Genomic DNA, 22,528 nt, shown 5'->3' with positions numbered 1-22,528 from the left:
GCGGTAATTTTTATCAGTAATTCGGGGGAAAGCAGAGTCAGTTATTTACTGGTCCCTGATAGCTCACAGGGACGTCAGGGTTATTCCAGCTGATATGTGGACTCGCAGCCTCCATTCAGGAGGGGATGCACCCTAAATGCCATGTGTGAAAAACCTCCTGGAAGATTTATTAAAATGCAGTTATTTTGCCAGCACTGCAAAAGAAAGACTCCTATGGGGCAGCATGCCCCAATTCCCTCCCCCCCCCCAATCTAAAAATGCCTGGGGCAGAGGAAGATTGTGGAACACTAACTTAAATGAACAAGTGAACATTTGCAAAAGAACTAACCAAAAAGGGCGCTTTTCATAACCACCAAAGATGTCTGCAAAGAACAGTAAACAGTTTTGTGAAGGCTTTTATAAGAAATATTTAGGTACCTATGCAAAACAATCTGGGTGGGGGGAGTAGTTTTGTGCATATTTCATTCCCTAGGAGGCCCCTCCCAGTATGAAAACATAATCTACAATTTTACATGTGATGGTCTTGATCAAAATAATCCAGGATCTCCAAACTACCCTGAACAATTTTGGAGTGATCTAAAGAAATTTAGAACACACTGTCAAAAGGCATGTCAAACTTTGAGCCAAAATGAATGCAAACATCTCCCACTGCATATGTAAACTGTGACTGACATTCAGAACAGGGAAGTACCAATGCAGTGATAAAAGCAGACTAACAGCATTTCCAGACTAACTGTACCATGCACCAGCTAAGAGGCGATTTATGATTATCTCCCCTTCCCCAAGAAGCACTCTGTGCTACCCTTAAAAATGCCCTGAGGGTTGCACAGCCCTCAGGGACATATTTTTGGGTGGCACAGAGAACTTCCTAGGGGAGGGGAGGTCGTCAAAAACTGCCCCTTCACTGGTGTAGTTAGTCTGGAAGTGCTGTGCTGTTAGTCTTCTGCTCCTCTTGCTGCACCAGCACTTTCTTGCTCTAAGGTCAGCCACTGTCAGAACACTTAGGACTGTAGCTGCACACTAAAATGTGGGCCTCTTCTCATACATGTTAATTTAGGGGCCTTCCCTTTTACATCGAATACAAAATAAGGCTCCGTTATAAGAACCTCCAACTAATGTTAATTAGCACCATCCTGCTGGAGTCAAAGCTTAGTTTACATACCTGTCAGTAAAGGTCAGACTTGGGGATTTTAGAAACAAATGCTAAATAGGTGGTTATAACTAGAAACAACTCTTTAAAATGATGAGAAGATATTTTTAAAAACCAAAACAGTGTGCTGTATATAGGCAATACTTAGAATCATCAGTGGCCTGGCTGGTTTTGATAAGAGTGTGGAAAGTATGGTGTCACTCAAGAATTTTAGGACTTGAGATTACTCTAATGCAGAAATTATCAACCAGGGGTACATGAACCCTGGAGTTTCTTAGCTAGAGCCCTCCTGATTCACTGGCACACTGCTCTGTTGGCTCCTGATCAGAGGATTTCTCTCTCCAGCTGAAACACCTAGTTCTTCCCAGGAGGGGGAGGAGTGTCGGGCAGCATCCCTCCCTCTCTGAGGGATTTCCCTTGCTGCTGAGCCTATCAGGCTGAGGGAAGGGTGGGCTGAGCCTGAGCACCTAGCTAGCCGGTCATGAGGAGAGGAGGAAGAGTGCAGCAGCATAGATAGGGGTGGGTTTTGGTTTGGTTTTTTGCCTGGTTCCAGGGCAGATTCACTTGACTTGTATTTTATTTTCCACCAACTTTGGCAAGATATGCTTCTAGAGATCACAATTTTTGGGTGTGCATATTTTATATAAATGGGGTACCTTAGCTGAAGCTTTGAGATTTAAAAAAACAACTCTGTGTGTGTGTGTGTGTGTGTGTGTGTGTGTGTGTGTGTGTGTGTGTGTGTAACCCCTGCTCTAATGTGCGTCCTGGGTATTTCAGAAAATGTATCTTATATCACAGTTGGTGTTTGCATGTAGCAAGCTGTAGATCTTGGATCAGATACCATCTATTGCACAACATTCAGTAACACTGTATTCTCCTGTGCACAAAAGGATACAATTAAGTTACAATAGGATAGAACTAAAACAATATAAATCACTGTAATAAAGTAATATCCTAAATTGCTTTCTAATTTTTGTTTAACCTAAAGGCATTAAAAATATGTAACCACCAAAGAACAATCCAGGTTATGAAAAATTGTCAGTGATGGTAACTCAGGGGAAAACCTGTAGGAACTATAGACCAGTAAACACTGTTGCTGTTGGCTATTAAATATACTTGGCATATGAATTATCACCAACAAAATTCCATGCTTAAAGATCTGGAGAAATGCTGTGGAGTAGTTCCTTCTGCAGGTAAGCAGTTTGATATAGACATCAGGCTGGCATCAGACCTCACTGTGTTCGTTAAGCTTGCAGAAATTCTAAAAAGGAGGAAAACAAAAGATATCTTGCTTTAGAGCTATAGATTTCTTTTACAGAGTAATTGCATTAACATGTGGTAGTTCTGGTGGAATGATTTGTAAATCTGTAGATTGATAACTCTTGACTGCAAGACACTGAAAAGACTCTGATTCTCTCTCTGTTACTGATTGGCGGGAAAAGGTTTGGGAGGTGGTTCAAATGATGAAACTAACAGAACTAACTGTACTCAGTGGGGTCCTTTGGATTTTTGGAAGATAAAATTTTATATGGATTGTAATGTTTATACTAAGTTGCTATTATGAATGTGGCAATTTCTTATGGCTTTGTGGACACGATTGTTCAGAAAATGTTTTTTGTATCAATTTTTTCATTATTTTGTATTGAAAATTTTTGTACTGGAAAAACAAATAAACAAACAGCATTTATCCTTACAGCAGAAATATTTTTAGACCCAGAAAGAGTGGCCAAACTATAGCTTCTAGACCTTTAAAACAATGAAATCTCCTGCTCAGTGTTCCCTCTAACAGGGATTCCCAGATGTTGTTGACTACAACCGCAAGCAATGTGTTGATTCCATGGCCATCACACTTTGGACTAAGCTGTGAGCAGTTTGATTGCTGAAACCGAGATGGCAGAAGAATTCATTGTACGGTGGAGAGGAGAGCTGGTCTTATGGTAACAAGCATGAACTCTTTGATAAGCAGGGTCCACTCTGGTTTGCATTTGAATGGGAGACTACATGTGAGCACTGTAAAATAGGGGATGGGGCTGCTCTGGAAAGAGTACCTGCATGTTTGCATGCAGAAGGTTCCAAGTTCCTGCCCTGGCAGCTCCAGACAGGGCTGAGAGAGACTCCTGTCTGTAATTTTGGAGAAGCCGCTGCCAGTCTGGTAGATGATATTGAGTTAGATCGACCAATGGTCTGACTCTGTAGAAGGAAGATTCCTATGTTCCCCTTCACACCCCATGGGGATTGCAATAAGGTGAGGAAAACAAATCAACCTGGCTGCTCCATAAGTACATAAATACTCATCAGAGAGATCATGAGCTTCAAAGAGCTAAATGATAGCATATTCTCCACTATGAAATCCAGCTAAACTAATGCCACCAGCTTTCCTTAGTTCAGCCTAAAGCGGTTTTGGTGGGAAAGGAGGAAGAAGACTCTTCTAATTTAATTACCAGAATGTGCCTGTTCACGGTAATAGGGAAAACAAGAAACAGAAAACAACAGCCCATTGACTAGTTTGACTTTAATCTGTCTTGGAGGGGATGCTGTCTTGGACCCCGGCCAACTCTGTAGTCATGCATAAAACAATGGAAACCCAAACTCCAAACACAGCCTGAACATTTAATAGCAGTTACAGAGAAGGCTTACATGACTTTACATTATAAACAAGTTTGTTTCAAGCTAGCAAGGTAGAAAGAGAAAGAAATTGGTTCCAAACCAGCCCCCCGAGCTATATATATTATATTATACCTACTTAACACAGGCTGAAAGGGCAGAGCTGAACCTATGACTAGGCAGATGTTTACAGCCACTTATGAATGGCAGTGACAAGCCATAGGAATGATGGAGAGAACAATAATCACAGTCGATGATTTTCACTGTCACTGGATGCAGTTCGTTCTAATTCCCCACCAGCCCAGATATCCAGGATATCCTGGCTGACATACAGAGCATGGATGCCCTGGTGCAGAGAGAGAACAGCTTAACAGAACTTCTCGACTAACTGCACTAGTTCAGTGTGGAAGCAGCAATTCTTGACATCCTCCCTTTCTCCAGGAAGCCCTCTGCACCACCCAAGGTTATGTCCTCAAGGGCTGCACGACCCTTGGGGACATAGTCTTGGGTGGAACAAAAGGTTTCCTGGGGAAGGGTTGTGTAGAAGATTGCCAATTCCTTGCTGTATTGGTGCAGTTCATTGGTAAGTTCTGTTAGGCTACTCTCTAACTGCACTGGTGTATCCTTGCTCTGTACGTCAGCCCATGTTTTCCCCTCTTAGTGTACATATATGAACATGCACCAATTATTGTAACAAAAATGGCTACCATATATTAAAAAAACCACTTCCGGACCTGATGAGTCAAGTTATCATTTAGAACAAAAATGTGTCTTGAGGGATCTGAGATTTATGATGATGAGTTCATGCCCAGAGTGAACAGGAAAAACATGACTCACCTTAGTCAGTTCATAAGATATCAGGTCCTCCAATCGGATTAGCAGGTAAGAAAAACAAAAGGAAATACTTTATCATGAAATCCATAGTTCCTGTGTGTACTTTATTGCTGCAGGTTATTGTAAAGGCCACTACCACAAATGGCTTTTTTAAAAAGAAAAAGAGATTTGATAAATGCATAGAAGGTACTGTAGATTCAGTCGCGGTTACTCATGCTTTAGTCACATTGTGACTGGATTACTGGAAGGCACTTTACATGGGGCTGCCCTTGTTGTCAGGGGCAGAGGGAGACCAGCAGCGGCCTGGGTTTTGCCGCTGTCCCCCCCAGCTCCGCCCCCTGGGTCTGACATCAAACGCAGGGAGAGTTTAGCCCCGCCCCCACATCTGACATCAGATGCGGGGGAGGCTGAGGCGCCAGGCCCCTGAGGAGCAACAGCCTGGGTTCTTTGAACCCGCCCACTCACTGGTGGCTCCGCCCCTGCTTGTTGAATATTCGGAAACTTCAGTTGGTGCAGAATGCAGCTGCCAGAATTATCTCTGGAACTGCTCACTCGGACCATACTACACCTATTTTGAAAGAGCTGCACTGGCTGCCAATTTGTTTCCAGTTCCAATTCAAGGTGATGGTTATTACCCTTAAAGCCGTTAATGGTTTGGGCCCGGGATACCTGAAGGACCGCCTGCTCCCAAGGGTTTCTGCCCTCCCAACCAGTTCGTCGGAGGGGCCTGTGCTCCGTGTGCCAAATTTGAGAGAGGCTAAATTGTCGTACATGCAGCTCAGGGCCTGTTGTTGCCCCGGGCTCTGGAATGCTCTCCCAGTGAATGTCCGCTCCTGACATCTGTGGCTGTTTTTTTAAAAAAACAACTAAACACCTTTTTATTTGTTCAGGCTTTAACCCCTTGTGGGTGCCAGGTCTCTCAGCAATCCTGCTTCTGTTTGTCTTTTTTATGGTGGTTGTTTTTTGGTGCTTTATGGTCCTTACTGTTTAACTGATTTTAAGGTTTTAAATGTGATTTTTTGTGGAGTTTTATTGCATTTTGACTTTTGTGAACCGCCATGGAATGCCTTATGAGAGGCAGTATAGAAGTTGAAAAACGAGCGAACAAACATTATCAGTGATGATGAACCAGAACCAGAACAGCTGGACTTAGTAGACTTCTTGACCATGAGATGCAAAGGATGAACAAGGTATGCATATAACCTTCTCATCCTGCTTGTGCCTCATCCCGAGGCATATGATTGGTTAGTTTGGAGAGAGGAGCCAGACAGAGAACACATGACCATTCTTATCTTCTGTTGTCATGCATGTAGACTCACCCTGTTAAAATGCATGGCAGCCACAGCTGAAGAAACGGACTCAAAGAAGACAGCATTTTCAGATTCTAGCTTCTTACTGAGCGTCAGCACCTTTATCAAAGAAGCTGTAATAAGACACAAAATGTGAATGATTCAAAACAAGAGTGTGGCATCTGGAAATGTAACTTGTATGTACACTGTAATGTAAATATAAATGTATCCACACTGGGCACTGATACTTGCCTTTGCAATTTGCCAGCAAAACATCAATATTTCTTTTTTTAGAATCTGTGTAGATCTAAAAGGGTACAAATATAAGATTTACTAGAGAGCTGGAAGGGCTGAATGCAAATGAAACATTTCTCCCACACCCCCTTCCCCCAATAATTAATGTTTTGATAAGAACATAAGAACAGCCCTGCTGGATCAGGCCCAAGGCCTATCTAGTCCTGCACTCTTTTTCACACAGTGGCCCACCAGATGCCTCCGAGAAGCCAATAGGCGAGGGCTGAGGGCATGCCCTCTCTCCAGCTGTTGCTCCCTTGCAAATGTTATTTAGCAGCATCTTACCTCTGAGGTTGGAGGTGGCCTATGGCCACCAGACTAGTAGCCATTGATAGACCTGTCCTCCATGACTTTGTCTAAGTCCCTTTTAAAGCCCATCCAAGCTAGTGGCCACCACATCCTATATCTGCTGGCTTCTTAAATTAGCCCAATCATATTTATTTTATTTGAATTAACATATCCAAATGGGCAAATCTGTTGTCCCTCCACAGACACCCCACAATCTCAGAAGAAATGTCCCATTCCTTGTACATGTGTCCAAATGCTGAAAACAGCCTTGGAAATATGTATATGCTATATTCCAAATGGCCACCAGAGGGAACTGTTCCATAATATAAACATTCCCTAAAAGTCTGTTTTACTATTGTTGTGTGGACTGAATGATAAAGCTAAATGCAGCATTATTACAAGTGAATGATCTAGAAGGTCTCTGCTTAAAGTCTGTCCATACAGTCCAGCATCCTGTTCCCCACAATGGCCAGTAGATACCTCCTAGAAGTCTATAATTTGGCATGGAAGCAATAGCTCTCCCGCTGTTATCTGTCCCTAGAACTAGTATCCAGTATTTTAACTCATGCAACTTAAACTTGTTTGTGCCTATTTTGACCAATAATGAAAGTGGAAAACTAACATAGACTAGAACATACAGTACATCGCACGGCCGTATTCAGATGTAATGCCAAATAGGGGTCTGCACGGAGCCGTCTGGCCTGGTTCGGTTCGAGGCTGGACCGGCCTCGAATGGAACCGGGCCAATTCAGTCTGGCCCCCATCGAACTCCCCTTGTCCGGTCCAGCAGGTCCACGGACTTTAAAAAATTGTTTTAAATGAAAAGTAACTACCAGTAGCCCCTTTGGGGGGGCTTACTGTAGCCGCGGGGGGGGGGGGGGGTCCGCAAAGGTTCCCTCTACCCCTGCCGGCCTCTCTCAAAACCGCCACAGCTGGGTAAATGTAGTCTTTTGGGCCCTTTCGGGCCTCCGTAAAGGCGAGCAGCGGCCATTTTGGCCACCGTGAATGCACAAATGCCCTCTGTGAGGCCTGGCATGACCTATTAGAGTGGATTCATGAGAGTGGATTCATGGTGGAACTACTATGAGAGTGGATTCATGGTTTGTCATTGAAAATCTCATATGCTACCAGAGAATCTACACTCAGAACAGCTCAGAAACAACAGAACCCAGCACCCCATGGGTAAGAAACCCATGGGGGTGGTTGGCACCCTATGTGCACTACACCACCACTTGCTCCCGGCCACCCCAGTGCCCCCCAGGTGGAGTTATGGGTCTGCGGAAACCTCCATTATTCCCTGGGGGGGACCTTAAAGACGTGTAAACTTCGACAATTCATAAGAAATCAGCCCTTTTCCCTTTTCCTTTGGAATCTGGGTTGTGGCAGGCAGCCCTTGGGGCACTGCCACACAACCCACTGTTCTGCCCCTCAGGCCCCCTTTCTGCCCCATATCTGCCCCAAAGACATGTAAACTTCAGAAATTCTTTAAAAATCAGCTCTTTCCCCAGTTCCTTTGGAATCTCGGTGGCAGCAGGCACCCATTGGTGCACTACTACCTGACTCATTCTTCTACCCCCAAAGCACACTTTCTGCGCTGAATCCACCCCAAATAGCATCAACATCGCACATCAACAACAACAGCAGAGCTTTGCAAAGAACCAGGCAGATTTCCAAAGGTCATGCACATCCACATCCCCCCACCCCAGAAATGCAATTGATCTACACACAACAGTGTGAAACAACAACAATGAAATGCACACTGCCCCATGCAGTGTGCACACAGCCTCACTGGCCAATGAGAGTAAATTTTACCCTTAAATTTCCTTAAAAGGAATAAGGAGGCAATTGCCAGCAGATCAGGCTATGCTTTCGCTGGCCAATCTGCAGTCTGGAAGGGCTGGAAATTCAAACAGATGTCGAAACTCAAAATGGAGACTGAAGGAGAAAGACTTTTTGCGAATGCAAAATGGAGTTCCAAAACAGCCAAAACAACAGACCGTTTTGTATCTGAAACAGGGACGTTTTGTTTTGGCTTACAAAATTTTCTGTTTTGAGCATTGGGTGTTTTGTTTCAGCTACAAAACAGCCAAAATGGCCTGTTTTGGGCACAAAATGTTTTGTATCCAAAACAAAAAGCACACCTCTAGCCATGAGCATTATGTCCCTGCTCCTGGCCCTATCCATCTACCGTACGACTGATGGCCTGGCCACATCTACACACATCCAGACCTTCATGAATGTGCACAAGGCAGCCGCCCCAGAAGCATACATCTGCCCCAATTCACAGTCACATGACCAGTGTTGTGTGCCCCACGACCTCGAGTTCTGCAACTGAAACCGAGTTAATCCTAATTTCCATGGAATCCCAGGATCCTTTTGGCCTGAGATCTACAGGTGGCAGTGCCACGAGCAGCAGCCAAACTATAGTGCCCTGAAAAAAGAACAGGGTGAGGGTCTCGAGCGATGTGGAGAGTGGGGCATTCATCGAGATCTGGACCAGTGACAGGGTCCAGAGTCAGCTCCAGAGCAGCTTCAGAAATGAGGCCACCTATGATTGGATCTCTGACCAGATGGCCTGCTTTGGCTACCAAAGGACTGCGAGCTAGTGCAGAGAGAGGCTGCAGCACATTTTTAAAAAAACTCAAAGAGGAGACCATACACAATCAGATGTCCGGAGTGGAGCCCAGGACAATGCCATACTACGACCTGCTGGCCTCGGTGCTGCTAGGCAGGAGGGACATAGTACCGGGCACCCACCGCTGGAGAAAAGGCCAAGGGCCAGCCAGATGGCTGCTCTTGTAGCAGCACAGGGGGTTAGCAGGCCCTCTCCACCATCTTCCACCATGGTCAGCAGTCAAGAAGCACCCTCTGCTGCTGCCCCTGCAAGCACAGAGGATGCAGCCATTTCCCCCTGTGGCACCGTCCCCCCCTTTCCATGCTCTTGTGAGGGAGGTGCCAACCTGCACCTTTGGGACAGGGTGGCAGCATGCTGCCTTGGTTTCAGAGGCCCCTTTTGCCTCTGGGTGGCCTGGCGGTCCACTGGCTACGACCACGATGGCCTCCCAGCAAAGCTCCATCTCCTCCGGCTCCTCAAGCCGACCTACTCCTGCCCAACACCTGGCAGGAGTGTGAGGTGTGGGGGAGACCTCCGGGGATGCGAAACGGTGTAGGTCCAGTTCACGGACACAGCTGGCTGCCTCCTAGATGCTGGCACATACACCGTGCAAGAGGCAGAAGAGGGGGGCGATGATGAGACTGACATGGAAGACCTGCAACAACTGAACTCAGGGGAACCCTTCAGGTATGCCATGCCATTGCTAGAACATGGGATGCAAGAGGGTGAAGGACCTGGAAGCCCCCAGTCACAGGGCCTTCTTGCAGACATAGTCAGGGAGCTTTTTCTAGAAGAGGGCCATGGGTTGGAAGCTGAAGGTGCAAGTGCCTGCGGAGGCCAAGGAGTCTATGTGCCAGATCAAGAAGGTGGGTGACATGTTTAACTGCCTTTTGTGGTGCGGTTCCTGGGGGGTGCTGGCAGATGGGTGGGGAAGTGCGGTGGCCATGGTGGTTGGGGGGTGGGAGGCTTGGTGGGTGCTAGGCTGCGACAGGGGTGATGTGGTGGTTGGAGGCTGATGGGTGATCTGTGCAGGCGTGGGTTTGTTGTGGTGGGATGGATGTGCCTTGAGTGTAGTTGCGGGGGGGGGTGTTGGAAGGTGGTGCTGTGCGGGATCTAAATCTTAACTTCCTCATCATGCCCCCTCTCTGCAGAGTCACTGGTGAAGGAAGACCCTGTCCATCCACTACTTCACCAGAGCAATTAGCTGAGCTAGCCCTGCCCAGCAAGCAGCTACTGTTGGAGGAGCCAGCCCATGACCCTGAGACCCCACGCAAGTTCATGATGAATGCAGAGTGCATGGCCCAGCTGCACAACGGGAAGAAAATAGACTGGCTCCAGCTGGCCAAGGACCTGGCGGCACAGCTCTGCCATGCAGATGGTCCTCAGCACCATGGAGGAGGAAGCCACACACAAGCCCCATGCCAGGTAGACAGAACTGTTCAGCCTTGCCCACCCTGTCTCCAGGAATGCCCCTCTGATCCCAGTGGTGAGCCAGTTAGGGTTAGGGGGCACCCGTCCTGGGGGCCCTGCAGGGCTTGGGTCCCCGTGGAGCAACTGCGGCCCATGTGGAGACTGCAAGGTTCCTAAGGTTCTCCATGAGATATGAGGAGGTGATTGTGGACTCAAGGGTGGCTGTCGAAGCCAGCTGGAGAAAGCTGGGGGCCCTCTCACACGCTGTCCAGGCCCTAGATGAGGAATGTGTTGGAAGTTAAAGGACTTTGCGCTGTCTTTTTGTCTCAGACAGTGGAGGACAGACTAGTAAGTCAGAGGGCTAGAGAGTCAAGACATTGGTTATCCCTTCTCCACTGCTCTGATGCTATCACTTTGATGTGTAGATTGCTAATCTCAAGGACTTCCTTCCTCCCTCTCTCTCTTCGCTACCTGGCCTCCTACCTTGCAACATGGCAAGCCTCTCTCCCTGCACCATATGTGCAGAGAGGATGCAGAATCTACCTGCATCCAGCTAGATAGATAGATTAGAGATCCTAACTCCTCACTTTCCTATCTAGAATGGAGTTCCTTAATAAATGCCTTTTATATTGATTTGAAACTATGAATTGGCTCCAAGTTACTTTACTCTCAGCACACACGCATGCCTAACTAAATTTCCGCTGTGTTGTGCCTCTGTGCACTCTGCTATAATGAGAAAGGGATTCTCTCACCACAGAGAATTTCCAACAGAATGGTACAAGGAAAGGAGGAACTGGGAGCTGCCTGGGTACAACAGCATGTGGAGATCAATGGAGAACAGTGACAAGTGGAACGACAATCGCTTTTGGGATAGCTTCAGGACGTCCAGGGTGACCGTGAACTACATGGCAAAGCGAGATGGAGCCCTATCTCTGCCAGCAGGACACAGTGATGCGCGGTATGATCTCTGTATGGAGGAGGGTTGCCATAACCATTTCCAAGCTGGCCTTCAACTCCAACTACCTGACTCTCAGCATCATGTTTGTGGTTGGCAGCTTTACTGTCTACAGGATAGTCAGGGAAGTGGTGAAGCTGCTGGTGGAATTATTAACAGACAACATGATCAGCATGGGCAACCCGAAGGAGGTGATGGCAGGCTTCAAGGAGAAGGGATTCCCAGGCCTCCTGGACTGTATCAATGGGACTCACGTTGAAATTTGGTGGGGGGGGGGGGACGGTATGACGAATACTTTGGGAGGAAGAACTACTACACCACGACCCTGCAAGGTGTGGTGGACTTGAAAGGGCTTTTCATGGATGTCTACACCAAGATGTTGGGCAGGAGCCATGACACAGCCATTTTCTGGACATTTTCAGTGTCGTGGAGGGCGGCAAGCACCTTCGGGGTGTCGGATGGGGAAGAACATGACATGGGATCCCCGTTGCATGTGGTGTGGAGGGTCTAGAAAGGCTTATGGGGCAGGTTATTGCAGGGAATGCACTGAGATGTACACTTTCAGGGAGGAGGGAGAGCAGCCATCTTGGTTGTGTTATATTTGGATGGAAGGGGACATGGGATCCCCTTAGCACGTGGTGCATGGGATGATGAGCGCTTTGCAGCGGGTGTAGCAGAGAACGCCATGAGGTCCCCCCTTGGGGATGGCAGCTTGTGGCCTGTGGGTTGGATGGGACCCTCCACTCCAAGCCAAGATTAGACCTGAGCAGCACATGCTGTGCTGGGGCTTTGAAGGTGTGTGAGGAGCTTGCTTCTTCCCAGTGTGGGTGTGTGGGGGCCAGTGCTCTGCGTGCTGGTTGTGAAGGAAGGGCGGGATGATTTTTAAAGGCAGACATGCAGGAACCACTTGCAGTAACCAAGCCTGTCAGTGCTCCCATGCCTGCCATTCAGTGCAGCAGACAAAGCTTTAAATACAAAGCCACCTGTGACCAGAAACCCCACGATCCATTTTTCTGCTGTAATTTTATTAAGACAACATAGCTGGGAGTTGAGTGAGGAAAGGGTTATGCTGTCATTGGCGTGAGGAGGCTGGGCATCGAAGCTGAAGCTAGCCAAGTGCAAAGGACATGCCCCCTTCTAAATTGTGGCCAATTGCATCCAGGCAGCAGACATGGTGATGCTTTGCCTACAGCCGGGCTGTGAAGCTTTCTGGGAGTTGCCTCGGCAGCTGAACAACAGGGAGGGGCTCCACTCTCCTGCAATTGGAGTTTGGCTTGCGAATGTCTGCGGCATGATTTGGAGTTACAAATGGAAACCTCGGCCATGTTTAACTCCGGTTTGGGGTTACGTGTGGATGTGGCCCAATTTGTCGTCTGCAGTCAATCTTACATGAAATATGTTAAGGCATGGCAGAAATGGCAGGAGGCGGGTTCAAAGTCACTTTACCATGTCAGGTGGAAAAACACTGCTCAATGAAAAATTGTGTGACTTTCAGTTTCTACCTGGTAAATTATTTCAGATAAATACAATGGGCAACATCCTCACTAAGTCTGCAGAGACAATGCGTGCAAATGACCTCCACAGTGCTTAGTAATCCAGAGTCCCACTGCAAGCAGTGGGCGGTGAGGGGGGGGAGATTTTGATTTATTTTATTTAGCCCATTTTATACCACCCCATATACAAATTTCTGAGCAGTTTACAATTTCAAAGGTTTGGTTTGGAGAACATGATTTTTTTAAAGGAGCAAACTACACTTGGTCAGAAGAAAAACCAACTGATATAGAAGAAACTTCCTAAGAAAAAGGCCTTTGATGATATTTCCTTCCCCCAGAAGTTCTTTAACAGCCCAAAGTATTTAACATTAAAAAAAAACATTTTTGAAGGTATAAAAGAGTACTTCTGGGAAGAAGAGATCAGTGAAAATCCCCCCCCTCCCTGTGCTTACAGTGGGATTCTGCCTTACTAAAAGTTTTAAGTTGGTTTGAACTCACTGGCTGCATTCACACGTAATGGGCAACTGAAGTTGCACGGGGCAGAAGTTTCCCTACCGTTACATCCAAATGCGTGGAACTCCAGTCCTGTTCTTTCCATGACCCACAGTTTCTCTCTGGAGTTTGAACCCTTGGTTTGTAGTGAGTTTTGCTGCTCAAAACCAGGGTTCCATGGAACTTCCATTACGTCCAAATGTAGCACTGGAGGCCGCATCCCTTCAGACCGGAGTTGAGGGAGGAAACTCCTCCCTCTCTCCCTGCATGATTGGCTGTGCAGGCTGTCCTTCAAGCAAGAAAGAAGCCTGCACAGCCAATTCAAGCTCCTCTCTGCAGCCTCACTGACTGCAGAGAGGACACGCTCCATTTAGTCCTAATGCGGACAGGAGAGTGGGGGGTGAGAGGAGTAGCACTGCTAGTCCTTTGGACCCAAGGTTCCACATTACGTGCGAATGCGGCCATTGTCTCCACATTGTTAGTGAGGATGTTGGCCATCAATAGCGCCTACAATAGCAATGTAAGCATTCAGACATTGAAAGGGGCAAGTGGCAGGCAGATATAAGGCATGTTCAAATATCTTCTGATTGGTTTGACTCTTTGACCCTTTACGGTCTGTGTCTCTCAGCCACTTACTTGACTCATGGTACTTGAATATTTCTTTTACAGCCTGGTAATCCTCCCATTAGCTAAGCATCCAATTGTAAATTCTAACAGAAGAGGGACTGCCAAAGGGTTTGGATGGGCCTCATTTGTGGAAAGGGTGGTTTGGAGAACGATATATTTTTTTTAAAAAGGAGCAGACCACACTTGGTCAGAAGAAAACCCAAATGGTGGAAAAAAAAAACTTCCTAAGAAAAAGGCAATAAGGCCTGCTAGCGCATGCATGGCGCCAGCTTTTACTGCTTGTAAACTTGGAAAACGACGACGGGGGCAGGGGCGGCAGGGAGGAACTCTGCTGCCCCCCAAAACGTTTTAGAAAAGTCCAGCGCTGGAGGGGGAAGAGCGGTGGGGGGGGGGGCAGAGTAGAAGCAAGCTTAGTAAAGCTGAATAAATGATGGCTTACGCGCCAATAGCTTCTTTAGTATTCCTTGCCAAAGACAAGTGTGAGTTTCACCTAGCAGACATACGTTTGGATGAATGTAATTGAAATGCATATGAGGATCATAGATACCTGAGTGAGCACAGAGATGCCAGTGTAGTCAAAGAAAGTCAAGCCGCTGCAGTCTAATATTAGGGTGTGCCTTTCACCAGGACGCTGCTGTAATGATGACTCACCTATATGTTTAGTTAAAAGGTTAGTTTCATTAAGGCAATATGCACTTCTGAGAGCTTCACATACATATTCCCTATGAAATGTGGAATTTTCCATGTGACAAAACTAATGCTGGAAATCAGCTAATACTGGACTGGGTGTTTCCTTCTTTCAACAAATTTGTTATATTTCCTTTGTTATATTGTTGTTGGTTTCAGATGGTTTGAGGGCAAAAGCTGGAGATCTTTGCTTCAAAAACACTGTTAGAGTGAATTGTAAGTAATTGCATATTTAAGGGGAAAATTGCTTTTCTCTCTAAACTCTTCAGACATGCACCTTCATAGATGTTTTATAACATGTAAATTTAATTGATTAATTCAGCAGTTAATATGTCAAATGTGTGTTTTCTACATTGTAGGAAAATAACTTTTTATGTTCAGATTTCTACAAGTGGAGTAGACCAGTCAGTGAACCGCAGAAAAGTAACATGTATTCATATCATTTGCTCTCTAACCCACAATGAAGATCTTGCTCACATAATTTAAGACAAGTGTGTTTGCTTTCTTCTGACAAATATTGGCAAGTATCGCAAAATGACCTATCAGATTTAGGTCTGGGCCTTAGCCAGAAATCAAGGACATGTGTGTACTGACCTTTTAGTTATTATAAAATACAAGGCACTGAATGAAAAGTTGGAGGTTTAAAGTGAAATGGTTTAAGCTAAATCATTTTGACAAAGAATATAAAGAGTTTTAAAATTCTTCAAGGGATCTAAGTGCCAACATTGTACGGATTTACATTGGCACTAAATACTTCTCAAAAAATAATCAACAATTCAGTGGCTTATTTAACTGTAGATGCATAAACATACTGCAAGGGGACCAAAAGAAAAAAGAATACTCCAGCCTGACAGTAACAAAAAATATACTTAAGAGGACTGCTAGGCTTTAATGCAATCTTCTCTACAGCTAAGACAAAATTATCCCAAGAGAAAAAAGAAAATCTTTGTCACAGACAGATAGTGAAAGACTAGCAATAATGGGAGAAGACATCAAAAGCTTTGAAAATTCCTCCGTATTTGTTTTTCCTTGTGGTTAGTGATTTACTTAAAAGAGAAAAGAGAGAGAGGGAGAGGGAGAGGGAGAGAGCATAGTTGACATTTAAAGGCTTCTAGGTTTTCACATAGGCTCAAAACTTTTTAATTGGATATTGCATCAGGTAGAGGTAATCTCAAAACACCATTGTTGGGCATGGAAGATGAGGGGTTCTTGTGTCAGTGAAGATTTGTTTTAATCATTTAAAATGGAAGACAAAACAAAACATAACACCCCAGTAACATAAATAAATCAACTCCTTAGCATCCCAGTGAAACAAAGACATCAAAGCATTAATTAGATGGTGTTCATATAGACTTAATATGAACAAACATAATGTGAAGTGACCAGTGGAATCTATTTTGCCAGGCTGAGGAAGCTCAATGTGCCACTCTGCTACCTTCAGTCAAGGCACCTTTGACCCTGTTCACTATCTAAGCTCTGTGGTACCATCCAAGACTCTTGCCTGAAACCTTGGAGAGCTGCTGCCAGTCAGTGCAGACAATACTGAGCTTGATGGACCAATGGTCTGACTCGGGTTAAGGCAGCTTCCTATGCTCTTACAGGGAAAAATCCCAGTACATGCACAATATCACAGCATGTAGCACTGTGCCAGTTTAGGATAACCACACTCTGCATATGCACCTTGATACCATCTGTTGTCCACTCCCCTACTATGATACCATGGTGCTATAGAAAAGCACTTGGACTATACCACCAACAACCCCAGGCATGTTAGGATTGGGAGATCCCTAACATGTTTGAGGCACCTGGTAAATATTTGGAGGACAGCTTCCCAGGGGTGGAATAGAGACAAAATGTTTCTCTCTTCTGTATCTGGGAAAGGATGCTTTTGGAGCTGTCACTGTGCATTAACATAGCTTGTGGTACTAATTCCCTTACCAATGTAATGGATGGGAATGTGATTATTTATACTGTCTGTTCTTTGCAGAAAGCAATGCCCTCCCTTCGCTTTATTTTATAACAGTGGTTAGAGATCGATAAGAGAGAGGTTCTGTCTTCACTGAGGTTCATTTCTGAGGAAATGAACTCAGCAAGTGTCATTTTTTCCTCTAATAGCATATTCATTCTGATTAAACCTGTTCCTGTTGGTTTCTGCCTATCATGCAGCTATTAAAATCACAGCATCTCTGCCTCTCCAAGAGGTGACAAATGTCCATAACACTATGAGACAAATACCAATGCATCTGACACAGTTCATATAACTGCGAAGGTAAGTTAGCCTGACAGATAACAACTGACCCATTTCTGAGCGTATGGCTGAATGGGGATTTGACTGGCCTTCCTATGACTCTCACCCCTACACGAAACTGGCTTTCTGATTTAAACCTTGATCGAGCTGTAAGAGCTGGTGCTGCACTTGGGATATGAATGGGAAAATTTAGCCTCTGTCCTATGTCTTAAATATTTATATCTGAAAACTCACCATGACAATTTCCATTGGATAAGGGACTGAGCAACATGTTCTGTTCATACTGAAACAAAAACAAAAGTTACGTGATGAAATCAAGTTTTTTTGGTGGTTTCCCTTATGCAAAAAGTGAATTGCTATTCCATGTAACAGTCTTGCAAATCCACCATACATGACATGCTGGCAGCAGTGAATGAGAGCTATTTTGTAATGTTCTTATTAGCTCTGGAGACTGGTCCTAAGTGTTTCTTCATGAGCTAACGACATACCTTCATGAACTTGGCCTCAGCAGCTCTAGTTTATAATTTTAAAAGGCATATGAACATACAGATTCAGCACAAAGGGCAATTTATCTAAGTTTTCTTGGAATCGCATGGAAGTAATTGGACTTGAGGAATTGTGAGGACGTGGGGAAAATAATGTAGCATTGTTGGAATGCCTGCCACATGGGGTCCAATGGTGACCACTAATGGACCATAATAATCATGGACCATAATGATAAGGCTGCAAAGGACCCCAGATTTCTCTTTTTCATATTTCTGTTTGTCAATAACAATGTTACACACAGTCACAGACCCCAGAACTAACCACATCCATTCGATTTATTTATTTTTAATCAGCAATAACAGAACTCCCAATAAGGTTATTGCTGTTCCTCAGACAACACTCTGGGATGTTCTGATGAAACACCAAACCATAGTTTGGCACTATGTAATAAAGACCTAAAGGGTCCTTGAGGTGACACATGGTTCCTTCTCTCCACATGGACCATAATTCCCTCTCTCCCTTTATAGTTTTAGATGAACCTAGTTTGTCATTCCACCTGAACCAGCTAACTATGGTTTGGAAGGCAAGCCCAAACCATGATTTTCCAATTTGATCAAAATGGCAAACTATAATTTGCCTCAAATCAGGGAGGGTGGGAAGGATGGAGAGAATGCAAGGAGAGCCAGAAATGGGAGAAGAGAGACTGTGAGCCCCTGGTTTCTTCGAGGATCATTATGCAGCACCAAACCATGGTTTGATCTTACATCTGAACCAGCCCACTCTTTTCTAGTCATTCATTGGCACCAGGAACCAAAGAGGGATAAAGCATGGCTGGAGGGAGCCATGAATCTATGTCATCCCTTTCTGTGCTCAAAGGACTGAGTCCTTACTGGTCCACATCCTACTTGCATAATTCTTGACCTGTGGCACATGACTCATTTTCGGATTATGCCATGCTTCAGTGGAGTGCTGTGTGTATGCGTCTGTTCAATATCAGAGCTACTTGGTTGCTGGCACATGTTGTGCCCTGGAACCAATCACGGGCAACTGCATTCCTGGCTCTCCAACCAGATTACTGTTTTCTTAGGCCTGCTCTTATGCCCCCAGGTTCCTAAACTGGATCTGCTCCACAGTCTCAAACACTGATTTGCAAAGAGACTGAGCACTCATATAATCAAGGATTTTGTTTAGAGTGATGGATGATCAGCTGCTCCGAACAATCAAGCTCTTGCTTCCTTAACCAAATCTAACCAAAGTCAACAAAAAAGTCTCTGCCACTGCAGCAATGGAATGTGGCCTGTCTTTTTGCCAGGTCACACAATCTTACAAAGCAGGGGGAAAATAAATATTGTGCTGGAGTCCCAAGTAGTCTTTACGCCGTGGGAGGTTCCAGGGAATTTTACAGGGCCAGTTCTTTGGGAGCAGAGAGAGAGAGAGTTGGAGGTGTGTGATGTTTCTATAACATCCAATAGCAGCTGCCTCCCAAGTGTTTCTGGTAATTTGGAGTTTTCCTCTCTCTCCCCAGCCCCTCTGCATTGGCAGGTGGCTCCCACCAGAGAACCACCTCAGCAGCTCTATGCCCTCATTTCAGCACTTGCGTGCCACTGACTGAGACTCCCCAACTTGCCTCCACATCTGACTCCTGATTGATTCAGGAGAGCGCCTGGAATGGGAAGAAAGGATGCACCACCAGCCCTGCAACTCATTGCTACCCCCAACATCTGCACATTCAGCTAGACATGCATGGGTTTCCCTTTCCAGATCGGAAAGGGAAACCTATGCACATCTAACTGTATTTACCTGTGGGCTCCCCTGCCAGATGTGCTGAATATGCAGATGTCAAGGGAGCACAACATAGAGAGTGAGGCCAATGGGCATGTTCTTGCTTCCCTTATCCCCCCAATATGTTTCCTGTGAAAATGTGATTTCTACCATCAAGTTATGGCCTTTCCCCAGCAAGGTAAAATTACCGCCATACTGTAAATCTAGAGTACGGTTGGATTTCTAGTTTTGTAATATGAATGACTCTGGACAAAAAAAAATACAAAGCAAGAGCAAACAATTAGCATTCTGTTATTTAGCATGCCTTACCTTGTTCATATCTTCAGGTAGCTGCTGTGCTCCTATACACTCCTTCCGGATTATTTTTAGTAAGTCAGTGTGAAACTTCTTAGCATTTAGAAAGACTAGTGGGTTGTTCACTGAAATTATTTTTACCTGTTGCAAGGACTCCTTTGAAAGGGGGGGGGGGAGAGAAGACCAGTTGAGTAAATAGTAGCACTTTGTTACAAGCAAACATAGTGAGGTCATTCACACAATCAAAAACTGTGTTCTACTCAGGTTTGGGGGCTGTGTGTTCTCCCAATTTTTGGTTGTGTGGAAACAAGGTAAGAGGAAAACCTGGGTAGAAGTGACTGTGTGGAAGTAAGGAAACACTTTGTTGACTTTTAAAGGGATACTCTGCCTTCCGTTTCATCCCCCCCACACACAACCCAGCAGCCACTGGCTGCCACTGCACAGTATTATTTAATACATCCAGTGGTGGATTAACAGAGAGGCAGAGTAGGCATTTGCCTATGGCGGCAAAATTTGAGGAGCAGCAAATTTTGCCCCGCCTCAAATTTTGCTGCCCCTCTCTGTGGGCAGCAGCGGCTGCAGCAAAGGAGGAGTGGGCGAGGAGAACGTGCCCCTTTTACCTTATATAAAAAGAAGGTAAATCTTTTTTATTTAAGGTAAAAGGGCAACAAAAGCCTTTTTGCCTACAGGCAGCAAAAAGCTTAATCTGCCTCTCAGGGCTGTCCATAAGGCATGGTAAGCAGGGTGACCGCCCTGTGTCCCACTCTTTAAACCCCCATTAGAATTAACTGGAAGGGGGGGTGCCCACACTAGCTGATTTGTCCTGGGCCCCGCACCCTGCCAGGGCTCTATAAGGACAGTCCAGCCACCCCGAATACATCTGCATAATCTTGTGTCTATAGGCCTCATTCCACAGAATGGGCTTCCAAGGAGGTCCCAAACCTCAGAGAATCATCCTGGGGACAGCACTACCTGCTTGTGATTTGGTTGCAATTGGCCAACAGGTTGCAGCAAGTTTATGGGCCCCAAACATGTCCATCCCTCTTACAGAAGACCACATAGTACTGTCCTGGATTAAGGAGGATTCCATATTCATGCCAAGCACTGGCAGGTAAATGAGGTTCCCATTGGGTCAGGAGAGATAAATAAGGCCAATCCACTTTTGCCCCATCATTCTATGACTGTAAGCAAACTGTATATGAACTACTGGGGAAAGGGTTTAAATGCACAAAATCCCACAAATGCAAAGGGGGGAGATTAAAATAAAATTTCCTGGAGCTGAAATGCAGCTTTCTTTAGATAGTAGAGAAGATTGTGCTTACAGGATCTGCTTCTGTTTTGAACCTGCATTCTGCTTCTTTCATATGTTTCAGACTCAGTGTTGTTGCTCTATAACAGATAGGGAAACCAGCAAATGTAACAGTGCATACTTGGATGTAAATTCCTAAACAAACTTCTTCTAAAAAATAAATACATCCCTGTGGCTTCTGGCTAATCCAGTGTTCCAGAATCTGTGAATGAACTGAAGCCCCACTGTGTGAAGACCATATTGCCTGAACGCCACTTTGTTGTGGTGGTAGTCAAAGCAATAATAAAGAATTAAAAATAAATACATACACAGTCAAGCTCAGCTTCTGGTCTAAATGGTTCAAAATGCTATATTTCAAGAAAGCAGGTGCCAAACAATTTATCCCTAAGAACATTAAATGTGTCTCACCTTGGAAAACGGAAAATCACTATAAGTATAGTGCAGACTACACCATACAATAATCCCACATTAGCAGCAAAGCAAATTGTAAACACATAGGTGCTAACCCATATGCTCTGTAAGGAACAAAGGACAAAAAACAATTAGTTTAAAAAGTGGTCTCTACTATTGATTCTTACCATCTGTATAATTATTCATTCACATATATAATTTATTTATTTGATTTATATACCGCCCTTCCAAAAATGGCTCAGGGCGGTTTACATCAAAATAAAAAAAAAAACAATTAAAATCAAAACAATTTAACAATTTAACAATTAACATCTATCTATCTATCTATCTATCTATCTATCTATCTATCTATCTATCTATCTTTATTTACTGCCCACTCACATTATCTCTAGATGATTTACCAAAAAAAAAAAAAATTAAAATCAACCATTTAAACAAAAATTTAGAAAAGTTAAAACAACCAAAACAATCCAACACCAAATACCTGATTTTAAAAGGTATGCATTTTTCAAGGCCTTTTTATTTAAAACTCTGCCATAAAACTGGCAAAGAGGCCAAACCCCACATGTCTGCAGGGAGTGCATTCCAAAGCTTGGGGGTGGTAACCAAGAAGGCCTGACTGAACTGGCAGCAACTGCAGGTGGACCTCCCCAGATAATCTTAATAAATGGTGGGGCTCAGAATTCACTTCTGAACTCAGAAACAAATTGGTAACCAGTGCAGTTTCTGTTCATGCCAGGATAATACAGTATATCTGAAATTAATCTCACCCATTCTGAGTTCAAGTTAATGTGAAGATTTTGACCTTGAAAGCTCAGAAAGCCTATCTGAAGAATCATCTCCACTCTTAGGAATTTGCTCAACCTCTGAAATCCTCTACTGAGGGTCCGCTCAGAATCCCCCCAACTAATTGGCATGGCAGGTGAGTCTGAGACCGTTCTGTTTTATGGTCATTCTGATTTCCGAGAATTACAGCTCTCCAGAAGTAAATACTGCCATTTCCTGTGGAAAACCCTGGGCATTTTGACATCTCCATGACTTTTATTGGTTTGAACCAGAATATTAAAGTGTAGGAAGAAAAACAAATCATGACTGGAAAATAAAAGAGTTTCTTTTTACAAATTTGAAATTAAAATGTATTCATTTTTCCATTTGTGTAGAAAGCTTCAGCTACTTCTTGTTTTAATGTTACTGAATTTCATACTCTTGCTTATTATTCCTAAGCAGAGTGCTAGGCTGCAATTTTGCTCCTCCTAAATTC

The 22,528-nt window shown here is 44.7% G+C and overlaps 1 protein-coding gene across 9 annotated transcripts in view; it reads right to left on the bottom strand.

The window, feature by feature from the left end:
- Window positions 1-379: 379 nt before the first annotated feature.
- Window positions 380-22,528, bottom strand: part of SLC26A7 (solute carrier family 26 member 7) — a 127,845-nt gene continuing 105,696 nt past the window's right edge. For all 9 annotated transcript variants that reach the window (XM_053251063.1, XM_053251069.1, XM_053251064.1 and 6 more), the window contains 8 exons: window positions 21,265-21,371; window positions 20,870-20,936; window positions 19,563-19,703; window positions 17,220-17,268; window positions 14,598-14,701; window positions 6,130-6,184; window positions 5,908-6,011; window positions 380-2,411 (listed from right to left, as the gene is read on the bottom strand). In XM_053251063.1, the coding sequence (XP_053107038.1) occupies window positions 2,376-2,411; window positions 5,908-6,011; window positions 6,130-6,184; window positions 14,598-14,701; window positions 17,220-17,268; window positions 19,563-19,703; window positions 20,870-20,936; window positions 21,265-21,371 (663 nt within the window). In that variant the 3' untranslated portion in view covers window positions 380-2,375. The remainder of the gene's footprint in view (window positions 2,412-5,907; window positions 6,012-6,129; window positions 6,185-14,597; window positions 14,702-17,219; window positions 17,269-19,562; window positions 19,704-20,869; window positions 20,937-21,264; window positions 21,372-22,528) is intronic.

Source organism: Hemicordylus capensis, chromosome 4 (assembly GCF_027244095.1).
Source record: "Hemicordylus capensis ecotype Gifberg chromosome 4, rHemCap1.1.pri, whole genome shotgun sequence".
Lineage (NCBI taxonomy): Eukaryota > Metazoa > Chordata > Lepidosauria > Squamata > Cordylidae > Hemicordylus > Hemicordylus capensis.
This window is presented reverse-complemented; position numbering and strand designations above follow the sequence as displayed.